This window comes from Thermobia domestica, chromosome 12, assembly GCF_964235325.1.
Source record: "Thermobia domestica chromosome 12, izTheDome1.hap1.1, whole genome shotgun sequence".
In the NCBI taxonomy this organism is placed as follows: Eukaryota; Metazoa; Arthropoda; class Insecta; order Zygentoma; family Lepismatidae; genus Thermobia; species Thermobia domestica.
This window is the reverse complement of record NC_137465.1, coordinates 229,833,639-229,859,482: the sequence shown is the minus strand read 5'-3', so window position 1 is coordinate 229,859,482 and position 25,844 is coordinate 229,833,639. Positions and strand designations below refer to the sequence as shown.

Here is a 25,844-nt window from a genome sequence, read left to right as displayed (position 1 = left end):
AGGCAGTAGTAAAACAAAAACAAAAATGTTACTATTACTGTTATGTTGTACTCATATTTTCGTAATGATGTAATGTTGATACTGATGTGTGGTACTGATATTACTGTTGCTGTTTATCTTACATAAGTGGACCACATGCTATGTAACCCACTGCACATTACTGTCTCGCTGGCTGCCTATACGAACGGCGTTTGCATTCTTCTTGCGTGTTCTCCCATCTTTGTGCATTGAGATAAATCTGCGTCTCTTTCACATACGGGCGACGTATGCACTCAAATCAAAAACATATATTTTCTGTTTTCGTTCCTTCTTTCTTCTTGCTCCTTACCACCCTTTTCGCTCATTTCAGTAACATTGTGATAATGTTGTACACGTGATTGGTCCATTTCCAGATGTTCTGCTTTTTTCACGTGAGTGTGTTCTATCTCATTGCTTTGCAACGATTATGGGTAGTATTTCCTACATTTAACATTCTCCAATATCTCTTCTCGTTCTCGCCATATTCCACATAATCTCATTTTGACCCCATTTTTATGCCCCTATTTGACCCTTTCAAAACACTTGTTGGCCGATATAAAAATTTACGTGTAGCTTCTTTTTCGATGTTCTCTATATCCGTACAATCTTATCACAATCGGTGTGTTACACTGGGGTACCAGCCTTGTTGGTGCTAATGGGTTTTCAACAACAATATTTTACCCCATTTCTCCTTCCCGGGTAAGATAACTCATGTGGACAAAAAAAAAAAAAAAAAAAAGAAAAAGAAAAAGAAAAAAAGAAAGAAAAACATAGCGCACCATAATGTTGTTGGTGGAAATTTCCATAATATTCCATAAGGTATAGAACATTAGAAAGAAAAATATCTTAGCTGCTTCTCGAATTGCAATTTGTCTCTCTTATCCTAAAGGGCAATGCCCAGCAGACTGGTTTGCACAGGGACCTATAATGCTGTTAACACAGTTCAGAAAATATTGCATAGTATATTATTAGTAGCATTATTATTAGCATAATCATTTCTATTTTGTAACTGACAGAAACGTTTACGGCAGCTTTCTAAAAACGTCATGTTGTTTCGCCTGTTATATTGCGGCGAACGAGATCAATTCAAATATGTGGGGCTAAACAAGGCTGCTTGATTACCCAAAGGCCGGCTGTACACTGACCTGAGGACATAGCACTGTGAAGTCTGAGCAATGCAACAAAGGCTCGCACCGTATATTACTCGAGCACGTGCTAGACAAAAGGCTCTCCTGCGTTTGATTGAGGCATTCAGACCTGCCTCTCTCCCTCGAATTGGCTGTCCTACCTCCGGTCAATGTGCAGCCGGCTTTAGGGTTCCTGATTTTATTTTTGCCTTATGCGAGGAGTCCCTGATTTTATCCTAGGTCATGTGAGCTTATGGTAGACAACATCGTGTCAATGGGTCCTCTCGGGGTTGTCCCGTTTCCTCCCACATTGTCATTCCATCAATTCCTTCATAATCATTTACTTAAATTAATCATCCGTCTCCTTTACCCAGAGCAGTGGCGGCGATTGGACGTTAAAAGTGGGAGGGGCAAGATATGATCTGGATATCAATTTTAGTTTTCTTGGTTGTTTCTAACACTTTGTTTGACGAAAGGTTGTATAACTAATAGGATATTATCTTTTTCAGTTAAAATACAGTATATCGTATTTCATATTTTATTAAGTAAATTGACAAGAGCAACACAAGTAAGTACTAGCTCTTTGTACGCTTAAGCAACGAAACTTAAGAAGAGATTTGATTCGTTGCTCATGAACATCTTAAAATTCTGTCTGGAAAATTGTGATCAGATTATTTAGTAACAAATTTGGAAAACAAATAAGTAGAAATCGTAGTAATGAATAAAGCAACCCACATTATGCTTTATTTTTGTTTAATTATGCTTTTTTTTAAATTATGCTTTATTATGCTTTATTGTTAATTTCAATCATTGTTTTACATTAATCGTGTATAATGTATAATATTTACTACATATTAAATATTCTAAATATCTTTATCTATTTATTAATATTTTATGCAACCAGTTTCTTTCATATTTAATGAACTTCCTACTTAATGCACTGTAAAGACATATTTTACTAGAGTCAGTTTTTCTCATTACTTGTGTGCACCTTAGAGGTGCGTATATGCAGAAAGGGACAGTAAAAGATGAACCAAAAAGTACAGAAAGTGCTCGAGTTCAAGAGGTTCACATAACAAAACAGTGTGGAGTTCTTGTATACTATTCATTGTTGGGGGAAAGTTTTCTTCTTCCTTTACTTTTTTCTCCACATCAAAGAAGTTTACAGGAATAAAAATAAGCTTTTCATTGTTACATTGTTATGTTCTCAATGATTTTGCGTTGTAAATATTGGTTTTAAAAAATATAATTACAGTATGTTTGCAATTAAACAGTATTTTCCAAGAATTATGCTATATATTTTAAATTATGCTTTTAAAATTTGTTTCTTCTGGACCTTTAGACAACCACTAACATGTTTAAGGTACCAACCATATGTGTAAATCGCTATTATGCTTTTTATGCTTTTGGGTTGCTCTAGTAATGAATAATGAGGCTTGTTTCGTAGAAGTTTTATTGAAACTGGGGATTAATGAACAACTTATATTTTTAATTATACACATTCAATTAAATGTATGTTATTACTCTGTTAAATGAAAGACAATAAATACTACAAGCATATGCTACGACATTTAAAGAAATACACAATTGCAATGTTAATTGCTTTGAATTGCAATTAAAACGCAATCCCTGTAGCTTTCTTAACTCCAGGGAAAGACAAATAACGAATACGTATTCATGCAACAACAAATATTACATGGCACCATTTTTTCTATGAAGAAGTAATACATACAAACAGTTTACATTTCCAAATGAAACTATATACATTAAGGAGTCATTTCAAAAATGGGGGGAGCAATTACCCCCTCTTGTCCCCCTAATCGCCGCTCCTGCGCGAGAGTAAAAGTAGAAACTTCATTCCATTTAATCTTTTATTATCCTAAACCCCCAAAAGGACTAATCTATTACTACCATGAGAATAAGTATCAAGATATCTCGAATTTCTCAATGTCCAGTAGTATTTCTGCGTTCAAATGTAGTTTTGAAAACAAAATTAGGTACTGTAGTTTATCAGACCTTTATGCCTACTAAGAATATGTTTGTCATATGAAAAACATTCATACCTCATTTAGCTCTGACCTAGTTGGTAGACTCAAATAATTAATATCCAACCCATATGGATTGGACTTCAATATTTCTGTAAAAAGATAAAGAAAAATATCATTACTTGTATAAAAAATAGACACATATAAATGAGCAGATCGAGAGAACTAATAGTATGTCAGGTAATACTAAAGAGAACATAATAATAAACTGTAAAAGAAAGTTCAACATTCGCATGTAAAGCAATGACGCATACCAAAGTAGCTTCCCTGCCGTCTGTAGGTAGATTTTCGAAATAAAACTACCTACATACTGTTTTGTAGTTCGATCTTATCTCATTCCTCCTTATAACTCAATTTCACCGGAAGTGGCGTTTACCATTGTCTTCTCCCGAGTCGCTCAGAGAGAGAGAGAGAGAGAGAGAGAGAGAGAGAGGGATTATAGGAAGATGAAATACAATTATTAAAATAATTCAAAAGCTGCAGTTAAAATTTAATTTAGATTACATGAAACTTTTCATTTTTTAAGCAAATTATTCTAAAGTTTAAAATTACGTGTTCCCATCAGTTAACTAATAAGCGAATTAAGGTACCGAGAAACCATTTGGGTCATTCATACAGAAATAAAATATATGTTGACCTATATGTTAGTTATAATTTCTGATGTAATGAGGAAAGGATGGAAAGAATGTGAATTTGGCACATGTTCTGCCGGTTAGTTCGGGTGGATATGTTGTGGCAATAGTTGAGTAAGTTATTATGGTCGTGATACAGACGGTTTGAACCATTAGAGGATTTCTGAAGTATGTATCCTCTGGTATTGGTCTATGTCTGATAACTTAACAGTTTAGCGTTTTAGGGGGCGCGGTGGCTCAGTGGTAGAGCGTTCACCTCCGGTGCTTGGGGTCTCTGGTTCGATCCCAGCTGGCGCCGTGTGGACTTTGTGGTGGACAAACACCGTGCTCGTGGGTTTTCTCGTGGTTCTCCCGTTTCCTCCAACTTTCTTCATTCCACCATTTCACTCATTTCTCATTATCACCGTCTCCTTTAGCCTAACCGGCATAACCGTGGGACGTTAAACTTAAAGATTTCATTTCATTTTTTTAGCGTTTAGTGAGAATCCTACGGATACCATAAGAAGTCGAAACTGTCAGGTATTGTCTTTATCTAGTTCGAAGCGAGTAGTGTGCTTCATAATCATTTGTATGCAACTGCAAGGCCTGAATCATATACCTCTACTCTACTGCAGCAGCAATTGTGTATATATACTAGTGATGTGCACAAAAACAGGTTTTTCGGTTTTCGAAAATTTTCAAAAACCGGTTTTCACCGAAACCTGTTTCGGTTTTCTCCAAACCCGTTTTGGTTTTCTCCAAACCCGTTTTGTTTTTTTTTACCAAAACCGGTTTCGGTATTCTCCGAAAACTTGTTCGGTTTTTACCGGATCCGATTTCGGTTTTCGTTCAAAACCGGTTCCGGTTTTTTCCAAAATTGGTTCTATTTCACACCAGAATAGTGTTTCGTTGTTCTCCGGAAATCGATTCCGTTTCCACAGAAATAGTTTTATGTTTTCCAAAAATTTTCACCAAAACCGGTTTCGGCGACAAACCGAACCGGTTTTGGAGAAAACCTAAATGTTGATTTTTCGGATTTCGGTTTTTCTAGAAACCGGTTTCCGGTTTTTATAAAAATCGGTTTTGCCCATCCCTGATATACACACATCCAATATTCTCCAGGAGTTATCCATTCACTACAACAGTTAATCAACAAAGTAACAGGCTCCAGTACAGGAATCATGGATTGATGTTCTCCTGACTTCCAGACAACCACAACTTCTCTAAATCATCTAGCACATATGTTGATTAAAGCTATACAATAGTTAAGAAAGTACAATAGACAGAAAAGTTTATAAGTGGCCGGTTACAATATCCTGATCTTGTAAAACATCAGGAGAACATTCTCATAACAAATGCAATACACTTAAGAAATTTAATATAACTCTATTCAATTTGTGTAATTTCTACCGTAATTCAACGTAAAAAAATTGCTTCAATGTCATCAACGTAAAACGCAGAGTTTTTTTTTTTTTTTTGAAATTTTTACGCAAGAAAGTTAAATAAATATAGCTATTGAAGTTTAGATTTTAGTAATCAGAGCGCTGTATAACAGGATTATTATCGATTCCACTCTTTTATATTTAGTAGATAAATAAAAATGTAAGATCCTTCTTTCGATCAATTCTGAGGAAATAATTCTTACCTCAATCAAAAGGCTAAAGTTATGTTTCAGAAAAATCTAAGTTTAACTTTACAGATCATTCTGTAAACATGTAAGTCTGTATGCCTAATCCATTGATTCATTAGATACAAATATTAAATCAAAAGAATCAAATATTTTCTTCCTTCAATTTAGGTGCGTCATCTATGAGAGCAGGGGACAATTCCCCTCTAAGTGTGACACACATGTACGTTTTAATCAGTATACTAAGAAAAAGTAAAACTATCTATGTCAGTGGTCTTGCCTCCCCAAGGAAGACCTGAAATGGCACTAGTTCATTTCTTTCCGTCATTATTGACTAATGTAAGAATATTATATCTCATTATGATTATTTGGAATTTCAAGCACAATATACTAAATACCTTACCAATACATTGAGGCAATGGATTTCCTCCGTTTTGCTTATTCTCTTCATACCTACTTACCCTTCACCATCTCATATAATCTGTTCTGCTGTAACCTTATCTAAGGTAGAATGGAAATTCTCACTTCTCTTAAGTCTATGTAAAGTGGAATGTTCCATTTCTCAAGGATAATTAACGTTACTTTTTCTCATTATGTGTACCTATTAGCCAATCACAGACCACCATTTGTTTAGCTTTCCAGAAGTCAACAAAATTAACCAATCAGCGTTTTTGACTATTTAAAAAATGTTAGGTTTCAAACTATGAGGGTAGGTGTTACTCTCGGAGAAGGTTTGCTCCCCGAATTTCGACAACCTCTCCCTCCACCCCCCTGGAGCTAAGAAATATTAGTTTGTGTTTGCCAATGTACCAAAATAGTGTCCTTGTACAGCTCCGTCACATTTTGATATTGCCGATATAGCCATAATTTTCTTTAAAAAAGATTGGTGAGGGCTGACAAGTTTGAAATGCAATCAAAATTTTACATTCTGTTATTCGGTTGTAGATGGTAATAGTTTGAACTCAGGATACTGTTTCAAAATTTCTAAGTTTAAAGTATGATAGAAAATTGAAAAATTATGAAATGTTTATTATACCTTATTAATGAAAGTCTGAAACTGTGATGACGCCATCTTTAACTTCTTCGTGGGGTGACAAGGGGAGGAGCAGAGATATGTCTGGGAGACAGATTTTTTGTACACTGAAAATAATGGTTTTATATCACTTGACCTATATTACAATTTAATATGTCTGGGGGTAGATAATTCCTCCGGGGATCATCCCTTACTACCCTTCAGCGGTCGTCACTGGTTTGAAGGTAAGGAACATAGATAATGTTTAGGATGTCCTATAAAATACGGTATTTCGAAGTTCGCATAATGATTGGACTGCAGATTTTGGTTGCTATAAATAAGAAAGGTTATGAATAAGGTCATGAAAAAAATGTTAATAAGAACTTTTCAGATCTCTCCTCGTAAAAAAGTAAGCTGAGAATAACAATAACCTTTTGTCCAAATTTTCTAAAAATAAAAACTGGAAAAACCGATATTTTGTTAATTAAGCACGAATTTAAAACTTCGTCCCTCTCGAGACAAAAGCGTGTATGTCATTTTCTTAATTTTTCCAGGAGACAAGTCAAAACCTTTTGTCATTATTTATTCTATCATCTTCTTTAAAAATTCAGTTTAATTTCCTTCGGTTCAGGTATATAACTTACGAGATCAAATTAAATTTTCACAAAACATGATGGAATACATTGTGACAAAATCTTTAAACTTGTCTCGTGGAAAAGTTGAAAAAATGAGATACACCTCTTTGTCTCGAGAAGGAAGAATTATGTTTTATTTTTTTCAAAACAAACAGCCTAGTGAAAATGTCCCCAACATTCTGAGTATCATGTTTAGAGCATAGCATAATATATATATATATACAGTGGCGGATCCAGGATATGATCAAGGGAGGGACTAAACCATAGTTTGCAGCTTTATCCAGTGTAAAGCAGGATTGGAGCCCATTTTATCCAGTGTATACCTGAGCGTCAAGGGGGACTATATATTATCCTAGAAAATAATTTACCTTCTGGAGTCTTCTTTTTCGGTTTGTACCCGAAATAATTTTTCTCCTGCGATTTCTTCAAGTTTTGTCTCCATTTCTGCAACACACGTTTGTTCCTGAATCGTAAAAACAAAAATTTTAATTAATGTGTGATTGAGTGCCTACTTCTGCACATTAATATCTATAGATGTGCACATCAAATGGAAAATATCATATCATTTCATCTACTTTATATAATTTTATTGTAGAAAGTTGTACAATCTTTTCCTAATTACATTGCCTATACACATTTATCTTTAAATCACTATACTCTCGTAACAATAGGAGGAAATTTTAATACTTGAAATATAGATTATAATGAACTAAAGAGGATTTACAATCATTTGGTTTTACTTCATCTGTGGGTGAGAACATGGAGCTTTTCAAACACACAAAGGTAGTTAGAAGTTTTGAACATGACTTTACATATCGCATATTGCGTAACACGTTTTATTATAGAAACTAAACTCCCTGTGGTAACAGTGGCGGAACCAAGGGAGAGCCTGGGGGCAGACCCCTTTGCTCAAATTCTTGCCTCCCCCTAGTGCCCCCCACAGAGTGATATTGCTATAGGTCGACAAATGGTGAGTTGATAGTGGCCAGAAGTGAAAGTACTACCGAAACATCTCTCGACAACACAGTTACCAACTACAGAATACGTATGTTGCAATAGTCTGCGTTCTGAATAAAAAGTTTCACGCTCGTTTTTGTAGTACACAAGATCTAATTCATCGAAATCTCTAAGGTGCATGCACTGACCTCACCATCTGAATCTCCTTCCTTTTAATCTCTGTCCCTTATCTGGTTATCTTTGTTTTCGACAAAGAACCAGGAAAAAAGCAAAATCAGTCGGCATTCTTATTCGCTTCGATGTTGGAAGGCTTACTAAAATAAGAGATGCTTACTTACAAATAGCATACACTGCAGTAAAACATTACACTTGTGTTGAACGAAAGAAGTCTTCGTACACTAAGTAATTAATTTCCATTGATTATGGCAACATAGAACAAATGCATATCATCCATTAAATAATTTGGTATTATTATTATTATTATTAAATAATATCGAGCCGTCTTGTTTAATATACAGTAAAAGAAGAGAGCAGAAGCTTTTATTATTTCTGTCATTCTCTCTTTTGTTCTTATCCCAATCGTTCGAGAAAATTAAGATACTGAATACTACCAACACCTACTATTTGCTACTGATACTGGTTTTCCTTCTCGATTACCTTCTGGTCTTGTCTCAAGTACGTCTAGTTTAGTAACGGTTTTGGCCGTTGGCAACTCAGTAGAAACCTGCTGCGATTAACAAGCGATACTCCAAGGAAAACGGAGTCAGCGCTTGGTGGACTCACACTACTAAGTAAAGCCTGGGGAAATGAGGCTAACAAAAATCAGTGATTCTTTATAAACAAATCGTTCAGAAGTATTTTCTTTTAAACGATTTTAACTGTAGCTTAATCCCAAAACTGCTACTACTAGAGAAATTCTGAAGTTAATCATAGAGCCAGTGTTACAATCTTCTGATTACTAACCATCAGGTAAGATACCGAGGTGATACAACTTGGCCGCGGCAGTAATGCTCTTTTGGGTAAAAGTGGTATTTACTCGCGTGACAAGGTTGTATCATCCCGTTATGTGATGTTTAGTAATCAGAGATATATCAGGAGTTTGTGGGACTGGTCCACAGATATTCCATTCAGTAAGTTCAGTCAGTGAATACCCATTTTTATCACAGATTTATATTTGTTCTTCGTCAAAATATGCATATCTGAGAAAATTATTTGGTCTAGGAATTAATTCGTGCGGTTGGTACGCACACATTGAAGCTGTAGTACAAACAAAATACATAAATACCTTAAGAAAAATATTGTTCATCGCTAGCCACCACTTTCGCCCATCTGTCAGGCAATGTACGGATTCCGTGGCGAAAGAAGTCCTCATCCTTGGAAGCGATCCAGTCAGAGACCCATGTTTCGATATCTTCTGAAGAAGTAAACCGCTGTCCAATCAAATCGTTGTTCATGCAATCGAACAAGTAGTAGTCCGAAGGAGCAACGTCTGGTGAATACGGCGGGTGCGGTAAAACTTCCCATCCGACATTTTCTAAATAGGTTTTGACCGGTTTTGCGACATGTGGGCGAGCGTTATCATGTTGAACAATAACTTTATCATGTCTGTTCTCCCATTCTGGTCGTGTTCTGGCCAGAGCTTGCTTCAAACGCATTAATTGTCGTCGATAACGTTCTCCATTCATAGTTTCACCCGGTTGCAGCAGCTCATAGTACACCACACCTTTCATATCCCACCATATGCACAGCATAACCTTTGCACAGTGAATATCTCGTTTTGGTTGTGATGGACCTGGTTCACCTGGTTTCACCCAGGCCTTTTTTCGTTTAGGGTTCTCGTAATGGATCCACTTTTCATCACCCGTAATAATTCGATGCAGAAACCCCTTTCTGCTCTGTCGTTGAAGCAGCAATTCGCAAATGGTTTTTCGTCTTTCAACGTCTCTGTCTTTCAATTCATGTGGAACCCAATGTGACATCTTTTGAATCATTCCCATGGCTTTCAAGCGTTTGGAGACTGTTGTTTGATCAACGCCTAATGCTGCTGCAAGTTGTTCCTGCGTTTGACACGAATCCTGCTCGAGCAATGCTGTCAATTCTTCGTCTTGAAATTTTTTTGGCTGTCCAGCTCGCTCGCTCTTTGGCTGTCCAGTCTTGCAAACCACTTCTGACACGTTCGCTCAGCTAGAGAATGGTCACCATACACTTCCACCAAAATACGATGACTTTCAGTCGCACTTTTCTGCATGTTAAAGTAATGCAGCAGGACACCCCGCAAAAACACTTTATCAGGCACAAATTGCGCCATGTTCACTTAACTACAAACTGGTGTTGTTGACGCTTTAATCCACTGCCCTATACTACGAACGATACGCGATGACAGGGGTTTGCAACACATGTGTGGATACACGGAACTGTGGGACGCTCCGTTCGTTGCGCCATCTCTTGTCCACCCGCACGAATTAATTCCTAGACCAAATACATTGTAGGAATAGTAAATCAGTGGTGACATGAATTTTCAAGAGGATATACTAATTAATGCTCCTCCTTCAAATCTAATATCAAAATTAACAATATTAATTTAGCATCGACTTCAGGATAGTAGCGTTATGTTACTTCAACTACATTTGAATTTATTTTAAGGCTTTGAAACATCCGAGACCCAGAGGATAGAAATGAGGGAAATGAGTCAATAGGGCCATAAAAATTTCCCTAGTGACACCGATGAAGAATCTTGGTAATCTCCTCAGTCGAAATATTTATCCACGAGGGATCAATCACACCATCTTCCGAATCATAAGCTGATGTTTTACCGCTGAGTTTTGCCCATTCGGTGTGGGTGTGAAGTGTTTGTGTATTTGAATTCACGTCAAATTCTAAAAGCTAGTGAATGTAAACAAACGAAAGAAAGAAAAAGACCACGTATATTTCTTTTGCTGTAAGGTGTCAAAATTAAAATGTCTCTTCTAACATTATTTGATATTAGAAAAAAAAACACATTTCCTCTTTTCGGTTCAAAGAGTGTTCATTTCATCATTTCAATAAAATAAAGGCACATTCATTACTCAGTTTTAGAGATCAAGGGTAAAAGTCCCAAAAATAATTGAGCTACGGCCAGATCAAAACAAGATGCTGCAATTGGGGCAGTTGCCCTGGGTGCCAGTAAACTAATCTGTGTTTTTTGGTGGAGATGAAGGAGATACAAATCGCAAAATTTGCCCGAGTACCAAATGTCTAGTTTCGTCACTCATTAAGTTACCACATTTTTAGAGCGTGAAATAGGGACATTTTTCTGAAATATTAAGAATACATGATAATTATTGGCACTTTACTTTAAAGTGAAACTTAAGCTTCAAGAGCAAGAATTAAAATTTAAAGTGGGCTGGGACGGTAAATCAGTGTCTTCTTAGAGTTCAGTTTCTGTTTCTGTGCTACGTTTGTCTCTTAAGAACATTTGTCCTTGTCCATCACTTTTTACTTTATTATTATTATTATTATTTAGTTACCAAACAATTATTTATATTATTATACGGTATTAAACTAAACCTGTAACTTGTGATATTTATTTACTTCCATCATTCCATCCGGAAAATTAGTGTGATCTGTACAAGAGGAATGTATTCGGGCTGGTAAAATTTAGGTGACTGCTGCTATGCTATAACTTTGAGCTTCGCATTACCTCAAGTAGATGCAGACATGTTGGAAGGTTTCATTCTTGTATATTCACTAGTTCAGACGCCGTCGAAGATGAAACCTGCAGAATATGACTCAACGAACAACATTAAAACAAATTTATTAAGAATGTATAGAGAAATGCAAAGAAAATGATCTCGAAATTCCAGAGTCGGAAACAGATAGATTATAGGGGTTCCTCGTGGAAAAGAACTATACATTTGCCATTGAAATATCATAAATTCATTTTGGATGAATCTTTTCCTCATTGGAGGCAAAAAACGAATGTTCTAGAGATAATATACTAAGAGAAATTTTTCTGTCTACTATTGATAAGACAATCACTGAGACGGAAAACGCTTTGGATTATGTAGCAAAATCATTAGATCAATCACCGCTCCACATCCAAAAAGTTAAAACTTTTTAAATTACAACATTGTGGAGCCTATGGCCCAGTATTATGGAAGTGATCTGGAAATATTCAAATGTGATCTCAAAATCCCCCCAAACACAAATACGTTGTATGAAGATGAGAGAAAACCAAAGTTGATTCCTTGATGAATTTCGTTCTCTTTGCGTCTACAAAAACGCATTCCTAGAAACCTACAAGCTAGATATCATCTCTGTAACCATATCAGTTTCTAGCGCTACATGTGAAAGGTCATTCTCATGTTTGAAAAGATTAAAGACATATATGCAATTCAATGACTGATGGTAGGTTTAAAAACTTAGGATTACTTTATATTGAACAAAATTGCTAAATCGTTAATCTTGAAGAAGTTGTAAAGTTTGCTGCTGCCCACAGTGACAGAAAGATTCTCTTTTAAGTAGAAGCATGAACCTATAAGTTATTTTCTTTATCTGTAGAAGTGTATTTCTCCGCTTCCACTTAAATCACACTAGCTTCCACTAGCCACATAATTTAAACACAATGATTAAATAACTACTTATTTATATTAGAAATCAATTGTTTTAATATATCCTAGTTGTTTGAGGTAGTAAATCCTTACATTTTCACTGTAAAAGAGTAAAATCATGAACAACAAAGATGAAAACATTTACATTGAACACACACAAACCTACACACACATTTCTCTCTCTCTCTCTCTCTCTCTCTCTATATATATATATATATATATATATATATATATATATATATATATATATATATATATGAATAATTTTTTTATTAATTGGAGATGGCACCCTCAAAATTTTCTTGGGCCCTTCATTGGCCCCTGAAAAAATTCTAGCTACCCTACTGTGTGGTAATAACCCAGGGTAATAAAATTGTCGACGACCAGGCAGATTTTCTTGGGTCCATTGGTTCCCTTTATCATTAGTTCTGGCTGCTGGACTTTAATTCACATATCTCTCTAATTGACCATAAAAATCCATATTAGCTTCCTCATTTCATGAAGAGTCTGACCTTGGTGTTGTGACTTATTCATAGTTTTCAGTACTACTGGATTTTGCACCGATTACAGATGTCAGAGAATATAATTCTGTAACCCCGTTTTAAGTTCTCTTGAAACGCTCTAGCGATGAATATGACAAAAATACTTCGGCGGTTATTTGTTACGTAACTGTGTTCACGGAGTTTTTGGTTAAATCCTGTATCATCTTTAGATTTTCGGCTCCATTGCACTTAGATGGTCGGCACAGTAGGTTACAATTAAATTGTGTTATTTAGTTCTTTGTGCTTTCGCTCAACTATGCCGTTCCCACACGGATTATACAGGTAAGTCGGACATACCGTTATGCACTCGTCGGTATTCATACAGTCCCATTTTTTATTCTGACATTTAAAAGTAGCTTTTTATTGTTTAAAACATTTTCTTTCTTTTTTTCACAAGGTACAGAACTTAATAACTTATCACCTAAGACAATAACTTTAATTTTGAAATAAATAAATAAATAAAAACGAAAGCGAGAACAATGAAAACGATAACAAGAAATAAAACAAGTGTAATGGGATAGGTTCAACAGAAGACTTATCGACGAATAATATATATTCAGAATCAGCACACTCAAGGTCAGCATTTTAACAGAGTGAATTTCATTCTTAGAGACTAAGGTCATGGAATGAAAACTACTAATATATACAGTCTCTATGCATCAAATGTCACATTTCGTACGTTGTAGAGATAAGCAAACTTGTCTATTTATATGGAAAGTGTGTGGAATTATCAATCTGAACAAAAAAATTGAAGTAAGAAACACTAACAAATGAGTAACAAAAATGCAAGAACATACTTCAAACTTCTATGCGGGAAAAATTTAATACAACATATGACGGAGAGGTATGGATGTGTCTAACGGACACTATATACCTAATATGTATGATATAATTTATACATTTGTTAGATATAAATAATGTGCATTATATCTGGAGTAGGAAATTTACATGTAAAAAATTCAAGTAGTAAATTATCACCTCATTCTTTGCAATTCTGTCTCTTGTCTTTCATTCTCTTCCTTCACTTCTCTTAGTTCTTTCTCTTCTTTCATCTTTCTATGTACCTTCTGCTCAAACCTACGGAAAAAAGTAAATATACAGTCATGTAAAAAGGAAACAAAAAGAGATAAAGAAATGGCCACTCACATATCTTTGAAAAGCTGTACATACATATATTAATATCTATAAGTGGAATTAATCTAAGAAAGGCAAAGTGTTGATGTAATTTGAGAATGTGAATTAGGAATTGAAAATTATAGGCCTATTTTTAGGTTTTCGGCATCTATGGCCATTTTAGCCGGTCACGTATGATGGATGAATTCCCTCGGTAATCACAACTACTCGGGGAAATAGGAAAAAAAGAAATGAATAAGGAAGGAAGGAAGCGGCCTGAAACCTTTTGTGTTAGGTGCCATACCGGCACTTGCCTGGTATGAATGAGAAAACCCCAGGAGAAACCTCATTCGAGATGGCTAGCCTGACAGGGGATTTACCCCTTTCCTACCAAATATGCTCGATGGGTTGAGAATGTGAGAAGCTAATTTTTGATATATAAGACATTACACTGAGTTTCAAATAGTGAAAAATAAATGTGAAACTTCTGCTATAGTAATTTAAACCCAAAGTTTTAAAATATGATACTACAGTTGTAAATAAGTGGAATATCTTTAAATAAGACTCACTGTATCATTTTATTGTTGAAATTTATTTTCAATGTAGGAATGTGTAAATTCAATTAATTTTATCTTAAAATCCAAATTATCGGTTTTATTTTTTTATTTTGTTTTATTATTTTTTTTTTTTTTTACATATTTTGGTTTAACAACCAAAATTCCTTCATACATTTACCCTGTCTGTGTGTCCGTCCGTTCGGAAAAGAAAATGTTGTCCATCTATTCGAGAGCAAAAAAAAAAAAAAAAAAAAAAAAAAAAAGGAAAAAAAAAGAAAAGAAAGAAAGAAAGAAACAAGAAATACTTGACGTAGACTGTCACAGTTAGGAACCGTTTTCACCAATGGAGGTGTTTCGCCCAAAAGAAGTGGTAGAAATTAACCATATTTGGTTTAATGGTTTTAACGTTCATTACTATAGAACCGAAACGGTGATAGATAGCGAGAAGTGGCTTCCCACAATCAATCAAGCCTCTCAAGCATGTATTTAATCTGCATCCATAACTCTATACCAAAACCAGAAGTGATAGAAATCCGCTACAACTTCCCACTACACAGAAATCAACCACTTCCCGTTTCAACGTTGATCGCAATAGAATAAAAACGGTAATACATAGCGAGAAATGGATTTCTGCAATCAAGGAATCGTCCCAAGTATACATTCTCTTTTCACTCTAAATCTCTTTACTAAAATCGAAGGTAATAGAAATCAACTACCAACTACCACTTTCGGTTTCAATATTCACTAAGAAAAATTGAAAGTAGAAAAAGTTGAAAAATGAATTATGAACACGTACGTGCAAACTGCATGTTTCTATGTCAGCTAGTTGTCATAATACAGACTTTCAAAAGTTTCCATATAAAACAATAATATAAATCTTTAAAATACGTTGTCTCACATAACTTAGTATATTTTAATTTAAGCTTTTGTTCAATATTTTCCTCTTATATGAAATCAAACCGCAATCTATCACAAGATAGTAAACAAAATAACTTACTAAAGCCACATTGCCACGTTAAGTGAATCTTGTACCTGTCATAAAAAAAAAACTTGCAACCCGATCTTTCTATTTACTCTTTACATGTTACAGCTTCTTGAAAGCAAGAAAGGTTTCTCCACAAATGCAGCACTGCACTCTAGTGGACAAACAGTGAACCTTCTCATTAAAAACGTGTATTTTGGCGTATTTCCCCTCCCTGAACAAAAGAATCCGTTGTTTCGGAAGCGGCGAAACTGGTTTTTCTTTTATGTCAGCGGGAGGGCGATAACAGGTAGCAAGCAAGACGTCCCAGAATGTTGCGCATCGTTCAAGTCCTTGCAAGATGGAAAAAAATGTTTTATGACCTTTTCCAGACTATGTGTACATAGTGAAATATGGTAGGGTTTCAAGATTTTTTTTATGAGAGCTACAAGTTCTTCTAACGTGGCAATGTGGCTTAACACTATTTAGGCTTTCTTTACTCAGAAAAACTATATAACTGCATATTTTAAATAAATATATGTATAATATAATATAAGTAGTGTAAATAAAGAAAGTAGAAGATTTATGTTTCTTTTGAAAAACAATTCTAAAACAAACATTACTTTATCCGGTATAGGCAATGTGATTTTTTTCTTTCTTCGCGTTTGACGTTTGACTATTTCACCATTCATTTTCCCCCTCTCTCTTAGCTTCTACTCAAAATATGAGCTTATGACTGCTGAACAAACGCTTTAACATCTAAATGTCACCATAAATTATTCCACTTAAAGCAAAGTTAACTGTTTCGAGAGGAGAGCTCATACAATTAGGCGGAAACTAGGTTTCTTACATTTACTCCTATAACTGTTACTCGAATTCTTTCTTAGTAAATAAAATTCACATTGTTTCGTAAACTATAAAAAATGTATTTTAAAAAATAATTGTCAGTTTTTTTTTAAGTGATTCCAGGAATTGTTTTTTAGAGTTTAATTTTTAAAACAAGTAAGGAAGAAATTTGCAAAAACTTAAAAGAAAGAAAACAAGAAACTTAATTTCAAAAACCATAAAAACAGAGATATTAGATTTTATGTGATTCGTCTGTGCTGAAGCAAAAAACGTTCTCAGGGAGGAAGATCTCTCTGAACCAACGAAAAGACTAATAGTCCGGCAGCTAAGACCCAAATCCGAGGTTAACGTATTAAGTTTTTCTGTTTGTATATTCTGAATGATGAACATGTGGGCTTTTCAAATTCGAGTGATGCCACCTTGGCACAACTTGGGGAACTCGGGCAGTGACGTCATCAATTGTATTATTTCAAGAGTCATTGAATACACTACGACACGTTTTAAATATTTGACCACAGCTCCCATAATTTTTATCCGATTTGCATACTGCAACTTTCTCCTGATAGATAATGAAATCACTTTTTGCTAATTGTATCCACTGGTTACAGAAGTGCACCCACGGGGGGTCCATCGAGTCTGGAACCCTCCGAACTTCCTAACTCAACATACATATATACACTTTCTCAATAACACAATGATTGTTTAACAGAGAAATCATTGATGTAGGATGAAATTTTGATCTTACGTTTCATTTATATTCTTTCTCTATTAAAAGCAACCTAGTTCTATCATTTTTTTCTGGAAATATAAGTGGAAATATTTTACAATTACTTATCGTCTTTCCGGGTGAAGAATAATATCCATTCAATACTTTATAGACGTAGTACTGGATTCCCATCCCCCAAAAGCTTGGACCCCCCAACAAAAATTCTGGGTGCGCTCCTGACTCGTTATGTATCCGTTTTCATTCAAGTTTAAAAAGTACTTGAAAGTGTTAAAACGGTCTGTTCTTTTAAAGAAAATTTGCATATATGAAATCATTGAACCGAATAATCTAGAAGCTACTAACGAAACATAATTCCAAATCACGAGGTCAGTAATGTAAAACAAACCACATTATTCAAATGGGAATTGAGACTACGATCCTTGGCGTTAAAGGTGAGAGTGCCAGTTAACTTGAAAATATATATTTCCCTTCGAGTACCCACAGAGAGGAACTAAAATCAAGAATTTCGGCTGTTGCAACTCATAGGCATGGAATTCGTGAAAGGCCCTTCACTGAATCGTGAAATAGATCCAGAAAATCTCGTAAACATAGCTACAGTCAAAGTAGAGCCGTCGGCAGCCAATGTTCATGAAGCTGTTGCAATTGGCAAGAATATGGTGAAAGAATTTGAAAAAGGTTGGCCATCAAGCTTTTATAATCCAATTCTGAAGAAAATTGTAACAATGTCCGAAGAAACGAAGAAAGGTCAAACTGAGACATCAGAAGTCTTGGACACAAACATAATAAACTCAAGAGCCACTGGTCTTCAAGCAAGTGCAAGAGATATGGACATAAATCAGGTGCTGTCCTGTGAACAGTCTCCAATTCCAACTTCAATGTTTGAAGAATCAGGTGAAATGAGACTATGCACAAGTAAATCAAGCATTAAAAAAATCTGTTACAATTTACTTGTTTCCAAAGATTTAAACATCAGGGACAAGGAACATGGTGAATGATCACTTATGCTGTGTATCAAGTAGCCTGAAACAGGCACAGTGCGTGGTTTCATTGACCAATTCGAAATGAGCATATTGAGAAGATTACATTCTGGTTATGTGTATCTCGTTTTTGACCGGTACAGAGAATACAGTACAGCTCACAGATGACGAGAAGAACCCTAAAACAGGGGAAGCGGGGAAAGGTCAAGGACACGGTCAAGTTCATTTTCGGTTTTTGAGGTGTGGTCTATACTTAGATGTCGTCTGCCACTCCGGGTAAAGTTATATGTGTGCTATTCCGTGGTGTCATTTGAAACCCCCGTGCGAAAAGTGGGCGAGCCCTTACCTACGTCACACTACTTCTGCTAGGGTTCTTCTCGTCATCTGTGAGCTGTACAAAAGATACAGCGAGAAGATTAGGAGCAGCAGGTGCCTCTCGAGTACATGTGTTGAATTTTACAACTCCTCTCCCTCCACAGAAAGTTGTACTATACTAGGTGTTACAGAGAACAAAAAACAAAGCATCCATTTGATTTCTCAAGATCTCTTACAATATTTCAAATTCCATGGAAATACTGGATGGCATCAACTGTTTCTCACCGGTCCAAAAAATATTGAATTCGAAATTTCATTGAAATGCATAGCAAAGAGACATTACATCATCACTTCACATGAAGAGACTGATATCTTAGCGCAACGAGCAATTAAAGCAGCTCTGGCTGGAGATTCTCAAGTGACTAATATTGGATGGTACCGATGTTTTCTTCTTCCTTGCTCATTTCCACTTCCTGGGAAATATTATAACAGAAATATTAATAGAATCACCAGTGCACGGACGAACTATCACACACATATATTGGTGCAACTATATTTGAGCATCAACAAATCATTCCAAATATTTTGGCAACTCACACTCTCAGTGGTTGTGACACTACAGCTTCATACTTTAGTATTTGGTAAAGGAAAAGTTGTTAAAACCACTAAGGATGGATATTCCCTGTCATTACTGGGCGACCATACAGCACCAATATCTAGTGTTCTAGGAAGGCTTCACTATTTGTCACAAAATGCTATGGTAAAGAAAAGTTGTACAAGTACTACAGAGGCACGAATAAAACTGTGGCATGAAAAAAAAGGAGGAAAACTGTTCTCAAGCATCACAGTTGTCCTTGGTTCCTCCGACGAACGAGGTTTTTGCAGAAAACGTCAAACGTGCACATTTGCAAACGTGTGTGTGGAAAAGTGCATTGTTGCCACATTCACCTAATGGATACTGTAAAGACAATGATCAGAAAAGTTTAGTACCGCTAACTCTGCCAGAAGATGTACCCTTAGCACCAAGGATGTTACAAAATAGAGGATCTGCCCACACTGTTTACCCGCGGACATTAGGTCTCTCGACACTTCTGCGCATGACAGAAGTAGAACAGTCCACTACAAAAAATAGGTATGTGTAGGTACAGGCAACAAGTGTTCGTTTTCTCCTCTGAGAGCGACTCTGGGGGCGAGAGAAAGAAGGCTGGAAGTTTAAACATAGTTGCCAAGCTACATAAATTGGATCCAGATCAGCAGTACTTTATAGTCAGGCGATGATGTCACGCAGTGAATAGAGCGCGCGCATTTTAAATGCAACCTGCTTTGTGTTTTTACGGGCTTCCATATTCGGTTGATTGCGCAAAAGACTCGCGCGAGGACATAATCTATTGTCTTTCTCTACAGTAGACACACGTTTGTGCTTGTGCAGTTTACTGTTTTTTCTAGTTCTTTCTCTCACCTGTTTCGTGTTTATGCTTGCGCGTATGTGTTGTGTGTGTGTACGTGCGTTGTTTTGTGTATATTTTAATATGATAGAGCCAATACCGTCAACCAGTGCTGGCGTGAAGAAATACTTACATGGATTTTCTCGGGGTTCTCCCGTTTCCTTTCACTTTCTTCATCCCACCATTTCATTCATTTCTCATCATTAGTCTCCTTTAGCCTAGCCGGCATAACCGTGGGACGTAAAATTTAAGATTTCATTTTTTATTATTCATAAAATCTTATCAGCTATAGTTTTGATGCCGGGTTGGTAACACTGTTCAAACAAACCACCCTCGCCAATAACCAATGCCTTCCTTCCTCTTCTTCTTTTACACTTCTCTCCTTTCATTAACATAGACTCTCCTTGGCACTCTGCCAACTGGAGGTCTCTGCCGAATGGGCGAACAGTACATATCTTTATCCTATGAACTCAGTGAAGCCTAGAAATAACTGAGCATTGTCTGAGCTGGTACGTCTGATTGGCTATTGGCTTGAAACATTGCGATCTCAGTGGCGCGGAGCGGGCAGAGTAGGTGTGGCGGAACTGTGACGTATGGCTTCACGAGTTTGTTGTATGGGCAGATCCTGTATTTTATAACATTTTTGTTTAGCACCTTCTAAGATACTAAAAGTGATTAAATGCTCTTGTGAAAGCGATGAACCATGCAAAATGTTTCTTCGTAATTGCAGAGATTCTTCTGTGTTTGTAACTATATTGGATGCTACAGTCCTTAACACTTCGTGCAGTTTCAGATGAAAATGGAAATAGTACTGATGAGAATTGTATAGTGGAATGTTAGATTTTTTAAAATCAAATTTTGTCTCATTCTTTGTGAAATATTTTAAAAGTTCGTCAAGAAGTTTACGTTGGTAAATAGGAATCAAAGATTTAAAGATTAAAAATAATACTAATATGATTTTTCAGTTGTGTGAAGACAACACTTCCTAATCGAAAGAAAATATTTAGGTTGGTTTTCATTCGATTGTACTACTTGTATCGTATTTTGTAATTTAAGGCACATACAGTATATATATTATAGGCACAGTTTTAAGTACATTTTTCACGTACTGAAAGTTTTTTTTGCATATGTAAATAAACATATATGTGATGTTTAATAAAAGTGGATGGTATAAATAGGCATGAGTTTTAATTATATACGAAAATGGAAGTACAATATGACCTTCATAATCCAACATTTTCTGATATATTCCTCAGCCTCTATTCAACCGATTTGTACCAAATTTTGAGGGTACGCCTCTATGACTATCTAGTCGTGCCCCAGAAAATTTGAAATGCATCAGTTGAATAGGAGCTCAAAAAGAGGCCAGAAACTGTTACATTATCAAGGTCGTACTCACTGACGCAAATCCCGGGGAATGAGAGGGACATGTCCTCATCACTTTTGGAACTGGGGGACTGCCCTCCCAAATAATCCGATTTGAAATGTGTTTATTGGGGAGAAATGTGATTATTTGTGTCCTACTGCCACTTCATCTATATCACCTGATATATAATACAAAGGTTCACCTCAGAAATCAGATACATCTACCGTAATGAGTCTCATCTCTCCCCTCCCCCAGAATAAACTTCAAATTTGCACACCTCCCAATGTTGAAGACAACTCTGCTGTCCCGATCCTCCACTTCATTGTTTTTCAACTTCATAGATATTTTGAACATCGCTATTAAAAAAAAAAAAAAAAAAAAAAAAAAAAAAGTGGAACGGTCTTACCTGTCTCTCCCCCCCCCCCATGTTGAAGACAGATTTGCGCCTCTGGTCGTACCGTATATTAAAATTCAGTTATTTGTAATTTTGTAAAGCAATTTTTAACTACAATACGCAAATAAACAATACTTGTAGGAAAGATGGATTGATGAATTGCATGATAAGTTGAAGAATGCAAATCAGATAAGAATTACAGAAACTATCGTCGATTGTTTGGAACTTATCATTTTAAGGTTGACGACTATTATGATGATGCAGATATGACGTCACCACTCGAATTCCACAAGGTGGCATCACTCAATTTTGAGAAGTTTTCATACCCATCGTTCAAAAAATTCAAAGAAAGAAAGAAAAAACTTAATACACTAACTTCGGCTTCAGTTGATTTCAGGCTTTAGGCTGCCGGACTATAATCTCGTAACAGGAAGACTAGGGATTATCCTTTGCACAACATACAGAAAAATTACACGGGAAGATTTCATGAAATAGTGATTAACAAAATGTGTAACCTGTTAGAATAGATTTAGGATTCAGGTTAACACAGTTACAAAATACACAAAATATACAAACTACCTTAAGCGATCGTGGTACCTAAATGAAACAGACGACGAGCTTTTAACAGTTCAAATGATCTATTAAAACACAATTAATTTGATTCATATTTGTATTTCCAGCATGCACAGTGAATATTCTAAATGTTATTGAAATAACACTTTTGGCATTATGAATAACGCTGTCAATTCATTTATTCATAGCGCTAGGTGAAAAAAGAGCGAGAAATGAAAAGGGTGTCCGCAATCCGGCAACGCTGCGCTGAATATCGTGTACTATTGGTTGTTGCTCATGTTGTTTCCCATCTGAAAAGAGCTGTAGCCATCTGTTACAAAAAACAGAATTAACACATTCGTTCACATGTATGGAATGTGGGCTGCAGATAGCCTCCGTTATCCGTTAACACTGTAACGGATTGACTTCATTAAAGTATTCGGCTGAGATAATCGCTCTAGCTATCTATTGCAAAAAAAACAGAATTTTAAAAAATCGCGTCTGTTGAAGAGTTATCGTGCGAAGTAACGGACACACGTATTAATAACAAAATATTATAAGCGATGTTAATAAGCAAACATAGCCTGAACATCGTTACATATGTTCGAAAGTTGAAATTCAATGTCTCATTTTGTTCAAGTCCTTTGGAAAGTGAGAAATGGGATAGCAGCACATACAATATTACTAATAAGTAGAAACAGGATGTTAGGCAAAATGCCTATTTTTTAATATAAAAGATATGATCAAAATTAACGTTTTAAAGTTTATATGGGGAATTATAGTTTCAATTTAAGCTAATTTTATTTTGCCTATTTCGCCCATTCCTGCCTAAATAATTGCTTTAGTGCCTACCGTTGTTTATTCTATGCATTTTCTTCAAAATAAGACTTTATTAAGGAAAATATATAATTTAGTATTTCAACAAAGGATTCTGCCTCTTGTTTGAAGTGATAACATGCCGTAAGACTTTGGACTGGTATGTGTACTGATAAGTGCTGTAAAATTTTGGACTGCAGTGTGCACAGATAAGTGTATAAAATTCGGACTGTTATGTGTAGTGATAAAGTGCTGTAGAGAATGTGTTTACCAAATACACGTGGAATACATGTCAAGCTTCGTTTTTATATATACAGTAAAAGAAGATATTAACAAACAGGAATGTTTCTATATTCTTTGAACATTATCTATGACTTGAATCTATTTTTTAATTTTATTGAGTATTTATCTTCATTATTTTGAGATACATCTTAGTGCCTATTTTGCTGCCTATTTTTGAAATTTTAAGTGCCTATTTTCCAGGTTTTTAGTGCCTGAACATCGGTCTCTACTAATAATATATTGCATCCTCTTTTACTTTGAAACCTCTTAGAATATGTCTGACTAAAGAGATATTTCAACTCTTCTCTCTCTGTAGCATATGGTTATATGTATTTCTAATCTTTCAGAAAAAGAACTATTAATTACACGAGAAGTAATATCGTAAGCATAGCTTATACGTAAATTGTCTTCCATCAATTATGATAGGAAAGTAATTTTAACGTTCTGTATTATTGTAACTGATACAAGCAGCAAAAGTTCCAAAATGTGTTTACCTAGAAAGAGTTTCGTTTCCTCTTGCTACTACAGGTGAGTTAAAAGTCTCCATACAAATGGTAAAAACGGTGACCAATGTTTTTTGTTTGTTTGTTTAACTTTTCAGTGGAAAAAATATGCCACTAATGAAGGAAGAAGGAATTGACAGCATTCTGTTGGCTGAGAGTGGCTGGGAGGGGTACAGTCCGCAGCAAAAAACCTGCAACATGAGCATATAAGTTTACTGTGAAACTACGCCGCCTAACAGCGCAAGGAATCAACATAGCGTCAAAGTGGCACGAATCACGCCAGGAGAAACTTCGGCGACCTCCCCTGCACACTTATTTTGGAGCAAAAGACTTTGTCGTTTCACAATAAACTTACATGCTCAAGAAGCAACGGATGAAGATACATTAACAATGGTGCTGACAGCGATGACTAGGAGTGTCACAAAAGGGATCCGATGCCTCTCTGTGGAAATTAGAATCAGCCAAAGCAGTGTCATGGGAATTTTGCACGCTAACAAGTGGCACCCATACAAGCTGCAGTTATTGCAACATTCTACAGAGGGCGACCCTGACCGCAGAGCAGAGTTCTGTGAGGGAACAGTGAAAATGAACGAGAAGGTTCCTGGTTTTGTTAGTTGCACCCTTTTTTCAAATGAGGCAAATTTTTATGTCACTGTTGAAGTGAACAGGCAAAATGTCAAGTACTTGACGGATAGCAATCCACATTTGATGTCGAGTGCAAGTTTGTGCTTTTTTCATTGGTAGAAACCTCAACGCGACGGGTTATCTCGTCATGTTGAAAAATGACATCTGTATGTCAATCATGGACAAAAGTAAGCACTTCTCTGCATCCTTCTGGTAAGACGGCATCGAAGTGCGCCAATGGTTGGACCAGCGGTTTCCTCGACATTGGATTGTCCGAAGTGGTCCAATGAAGTGGCCACCCATGTCACTATATCTCATTTCCATGGATTTTTACCTTTGGGAACACCTGAAATCGATTCTGTACCAGAAGAAAAATATAATGTTGACCACCTTAAAAATAAAATTACGCAAGCTTGCAATTAAGTAACAAGAAAAACATTGTCACATGTTCGCCAAAATTGGTTGAAGCGACTGTCATTGTGTTTGGATATGAAAGGGAGGCATATCCTTTAACTCTAGAATAATACAGTCCCATGTGTTGAAAGAAAATAAACATTAGTCACCGTTTTCACTTTTTGTATAGAAATTTATGACTGTTGCACTTTATTAATTCGAAGTATTTATATCAGGCGCATAATTTCGGGCTTCGGGAAGGGAAGCAACTGTCTCCCTTTGGTTTGATATACAACCTATGCCCAGAAAGTTCAGTAAATGTGTCTATCTTTTGGACGGGTTACTGTGCTACTTGAAACAGGAGTTAGGGCCTACTGTCCTCCCCGTTCTAATGCATTTCTAGGAACGGCTATCTGTAATGACGAGTTCAAATGCATTTCTAGGAACGCTGTACAAATCCTGGAAACTCTTGGCTTATTCGTCATTACCGATAGCCTTTACATTACGTTGGATATCCAAAATGTCCGAAACCCTCTGATTTCAGGGGCTGATTTCAATTTGGAAAACAAGAAAAAGTCCGTACACAATTCCCCTGTTGGCCAGGAGCTGCTGCACTAGAAAGAAGTATGTGGCTGGGCATTGTCGTGGAGCAGGGTCTAGTCTTTGCTTAGTGTACGGGGAACGTACCCGCTTGATCCATTGCAGCAGATGTTTCAGTACTTTCTTCAGAGTCGATAATCTCTGGATGAGACCCTCAGGAGTCCAAGAACACCACGAGCAATATATTGATGCGGAATCTCTCACTTCACA

At 36.0% G+C, this 25,844-nt stretch overlaps 1 protein-coding gene across 3 annotated transcripts in view; it reads right to left on the bottom strand.

Annotated features, from left to right (window-relative positions):
- Nucleotides 1–25,844, bottom strand: part of LOC145667105 (uncharacterized) — a 57,313-nt gene that overhangs the window by 5,856 nt on the left and 25,613 nt on the right. For all 3 annotated transcript variants that reach the window (XM_081734843.1, XM_081734845.1, XM_081734844.1), the window contains exons 7-9: nt 14,142–14,240; nt 7,444–7,538; nt 3,209–3,282 (exon numbers count right to left, since the gene is read on the bottom strand). In XM_081734843.1, coding sequence (XP_081590969.1) covers nt 3,209–3,282; nt 7,444–7,538; nt 14,142–14,240 — 268 coding nt within the window. The remainder of the gene's footprint in view (nt 1–3,208; nt 3,283–7,443; nt 7,539–14,141; nt 14,241–25,844) is intronic.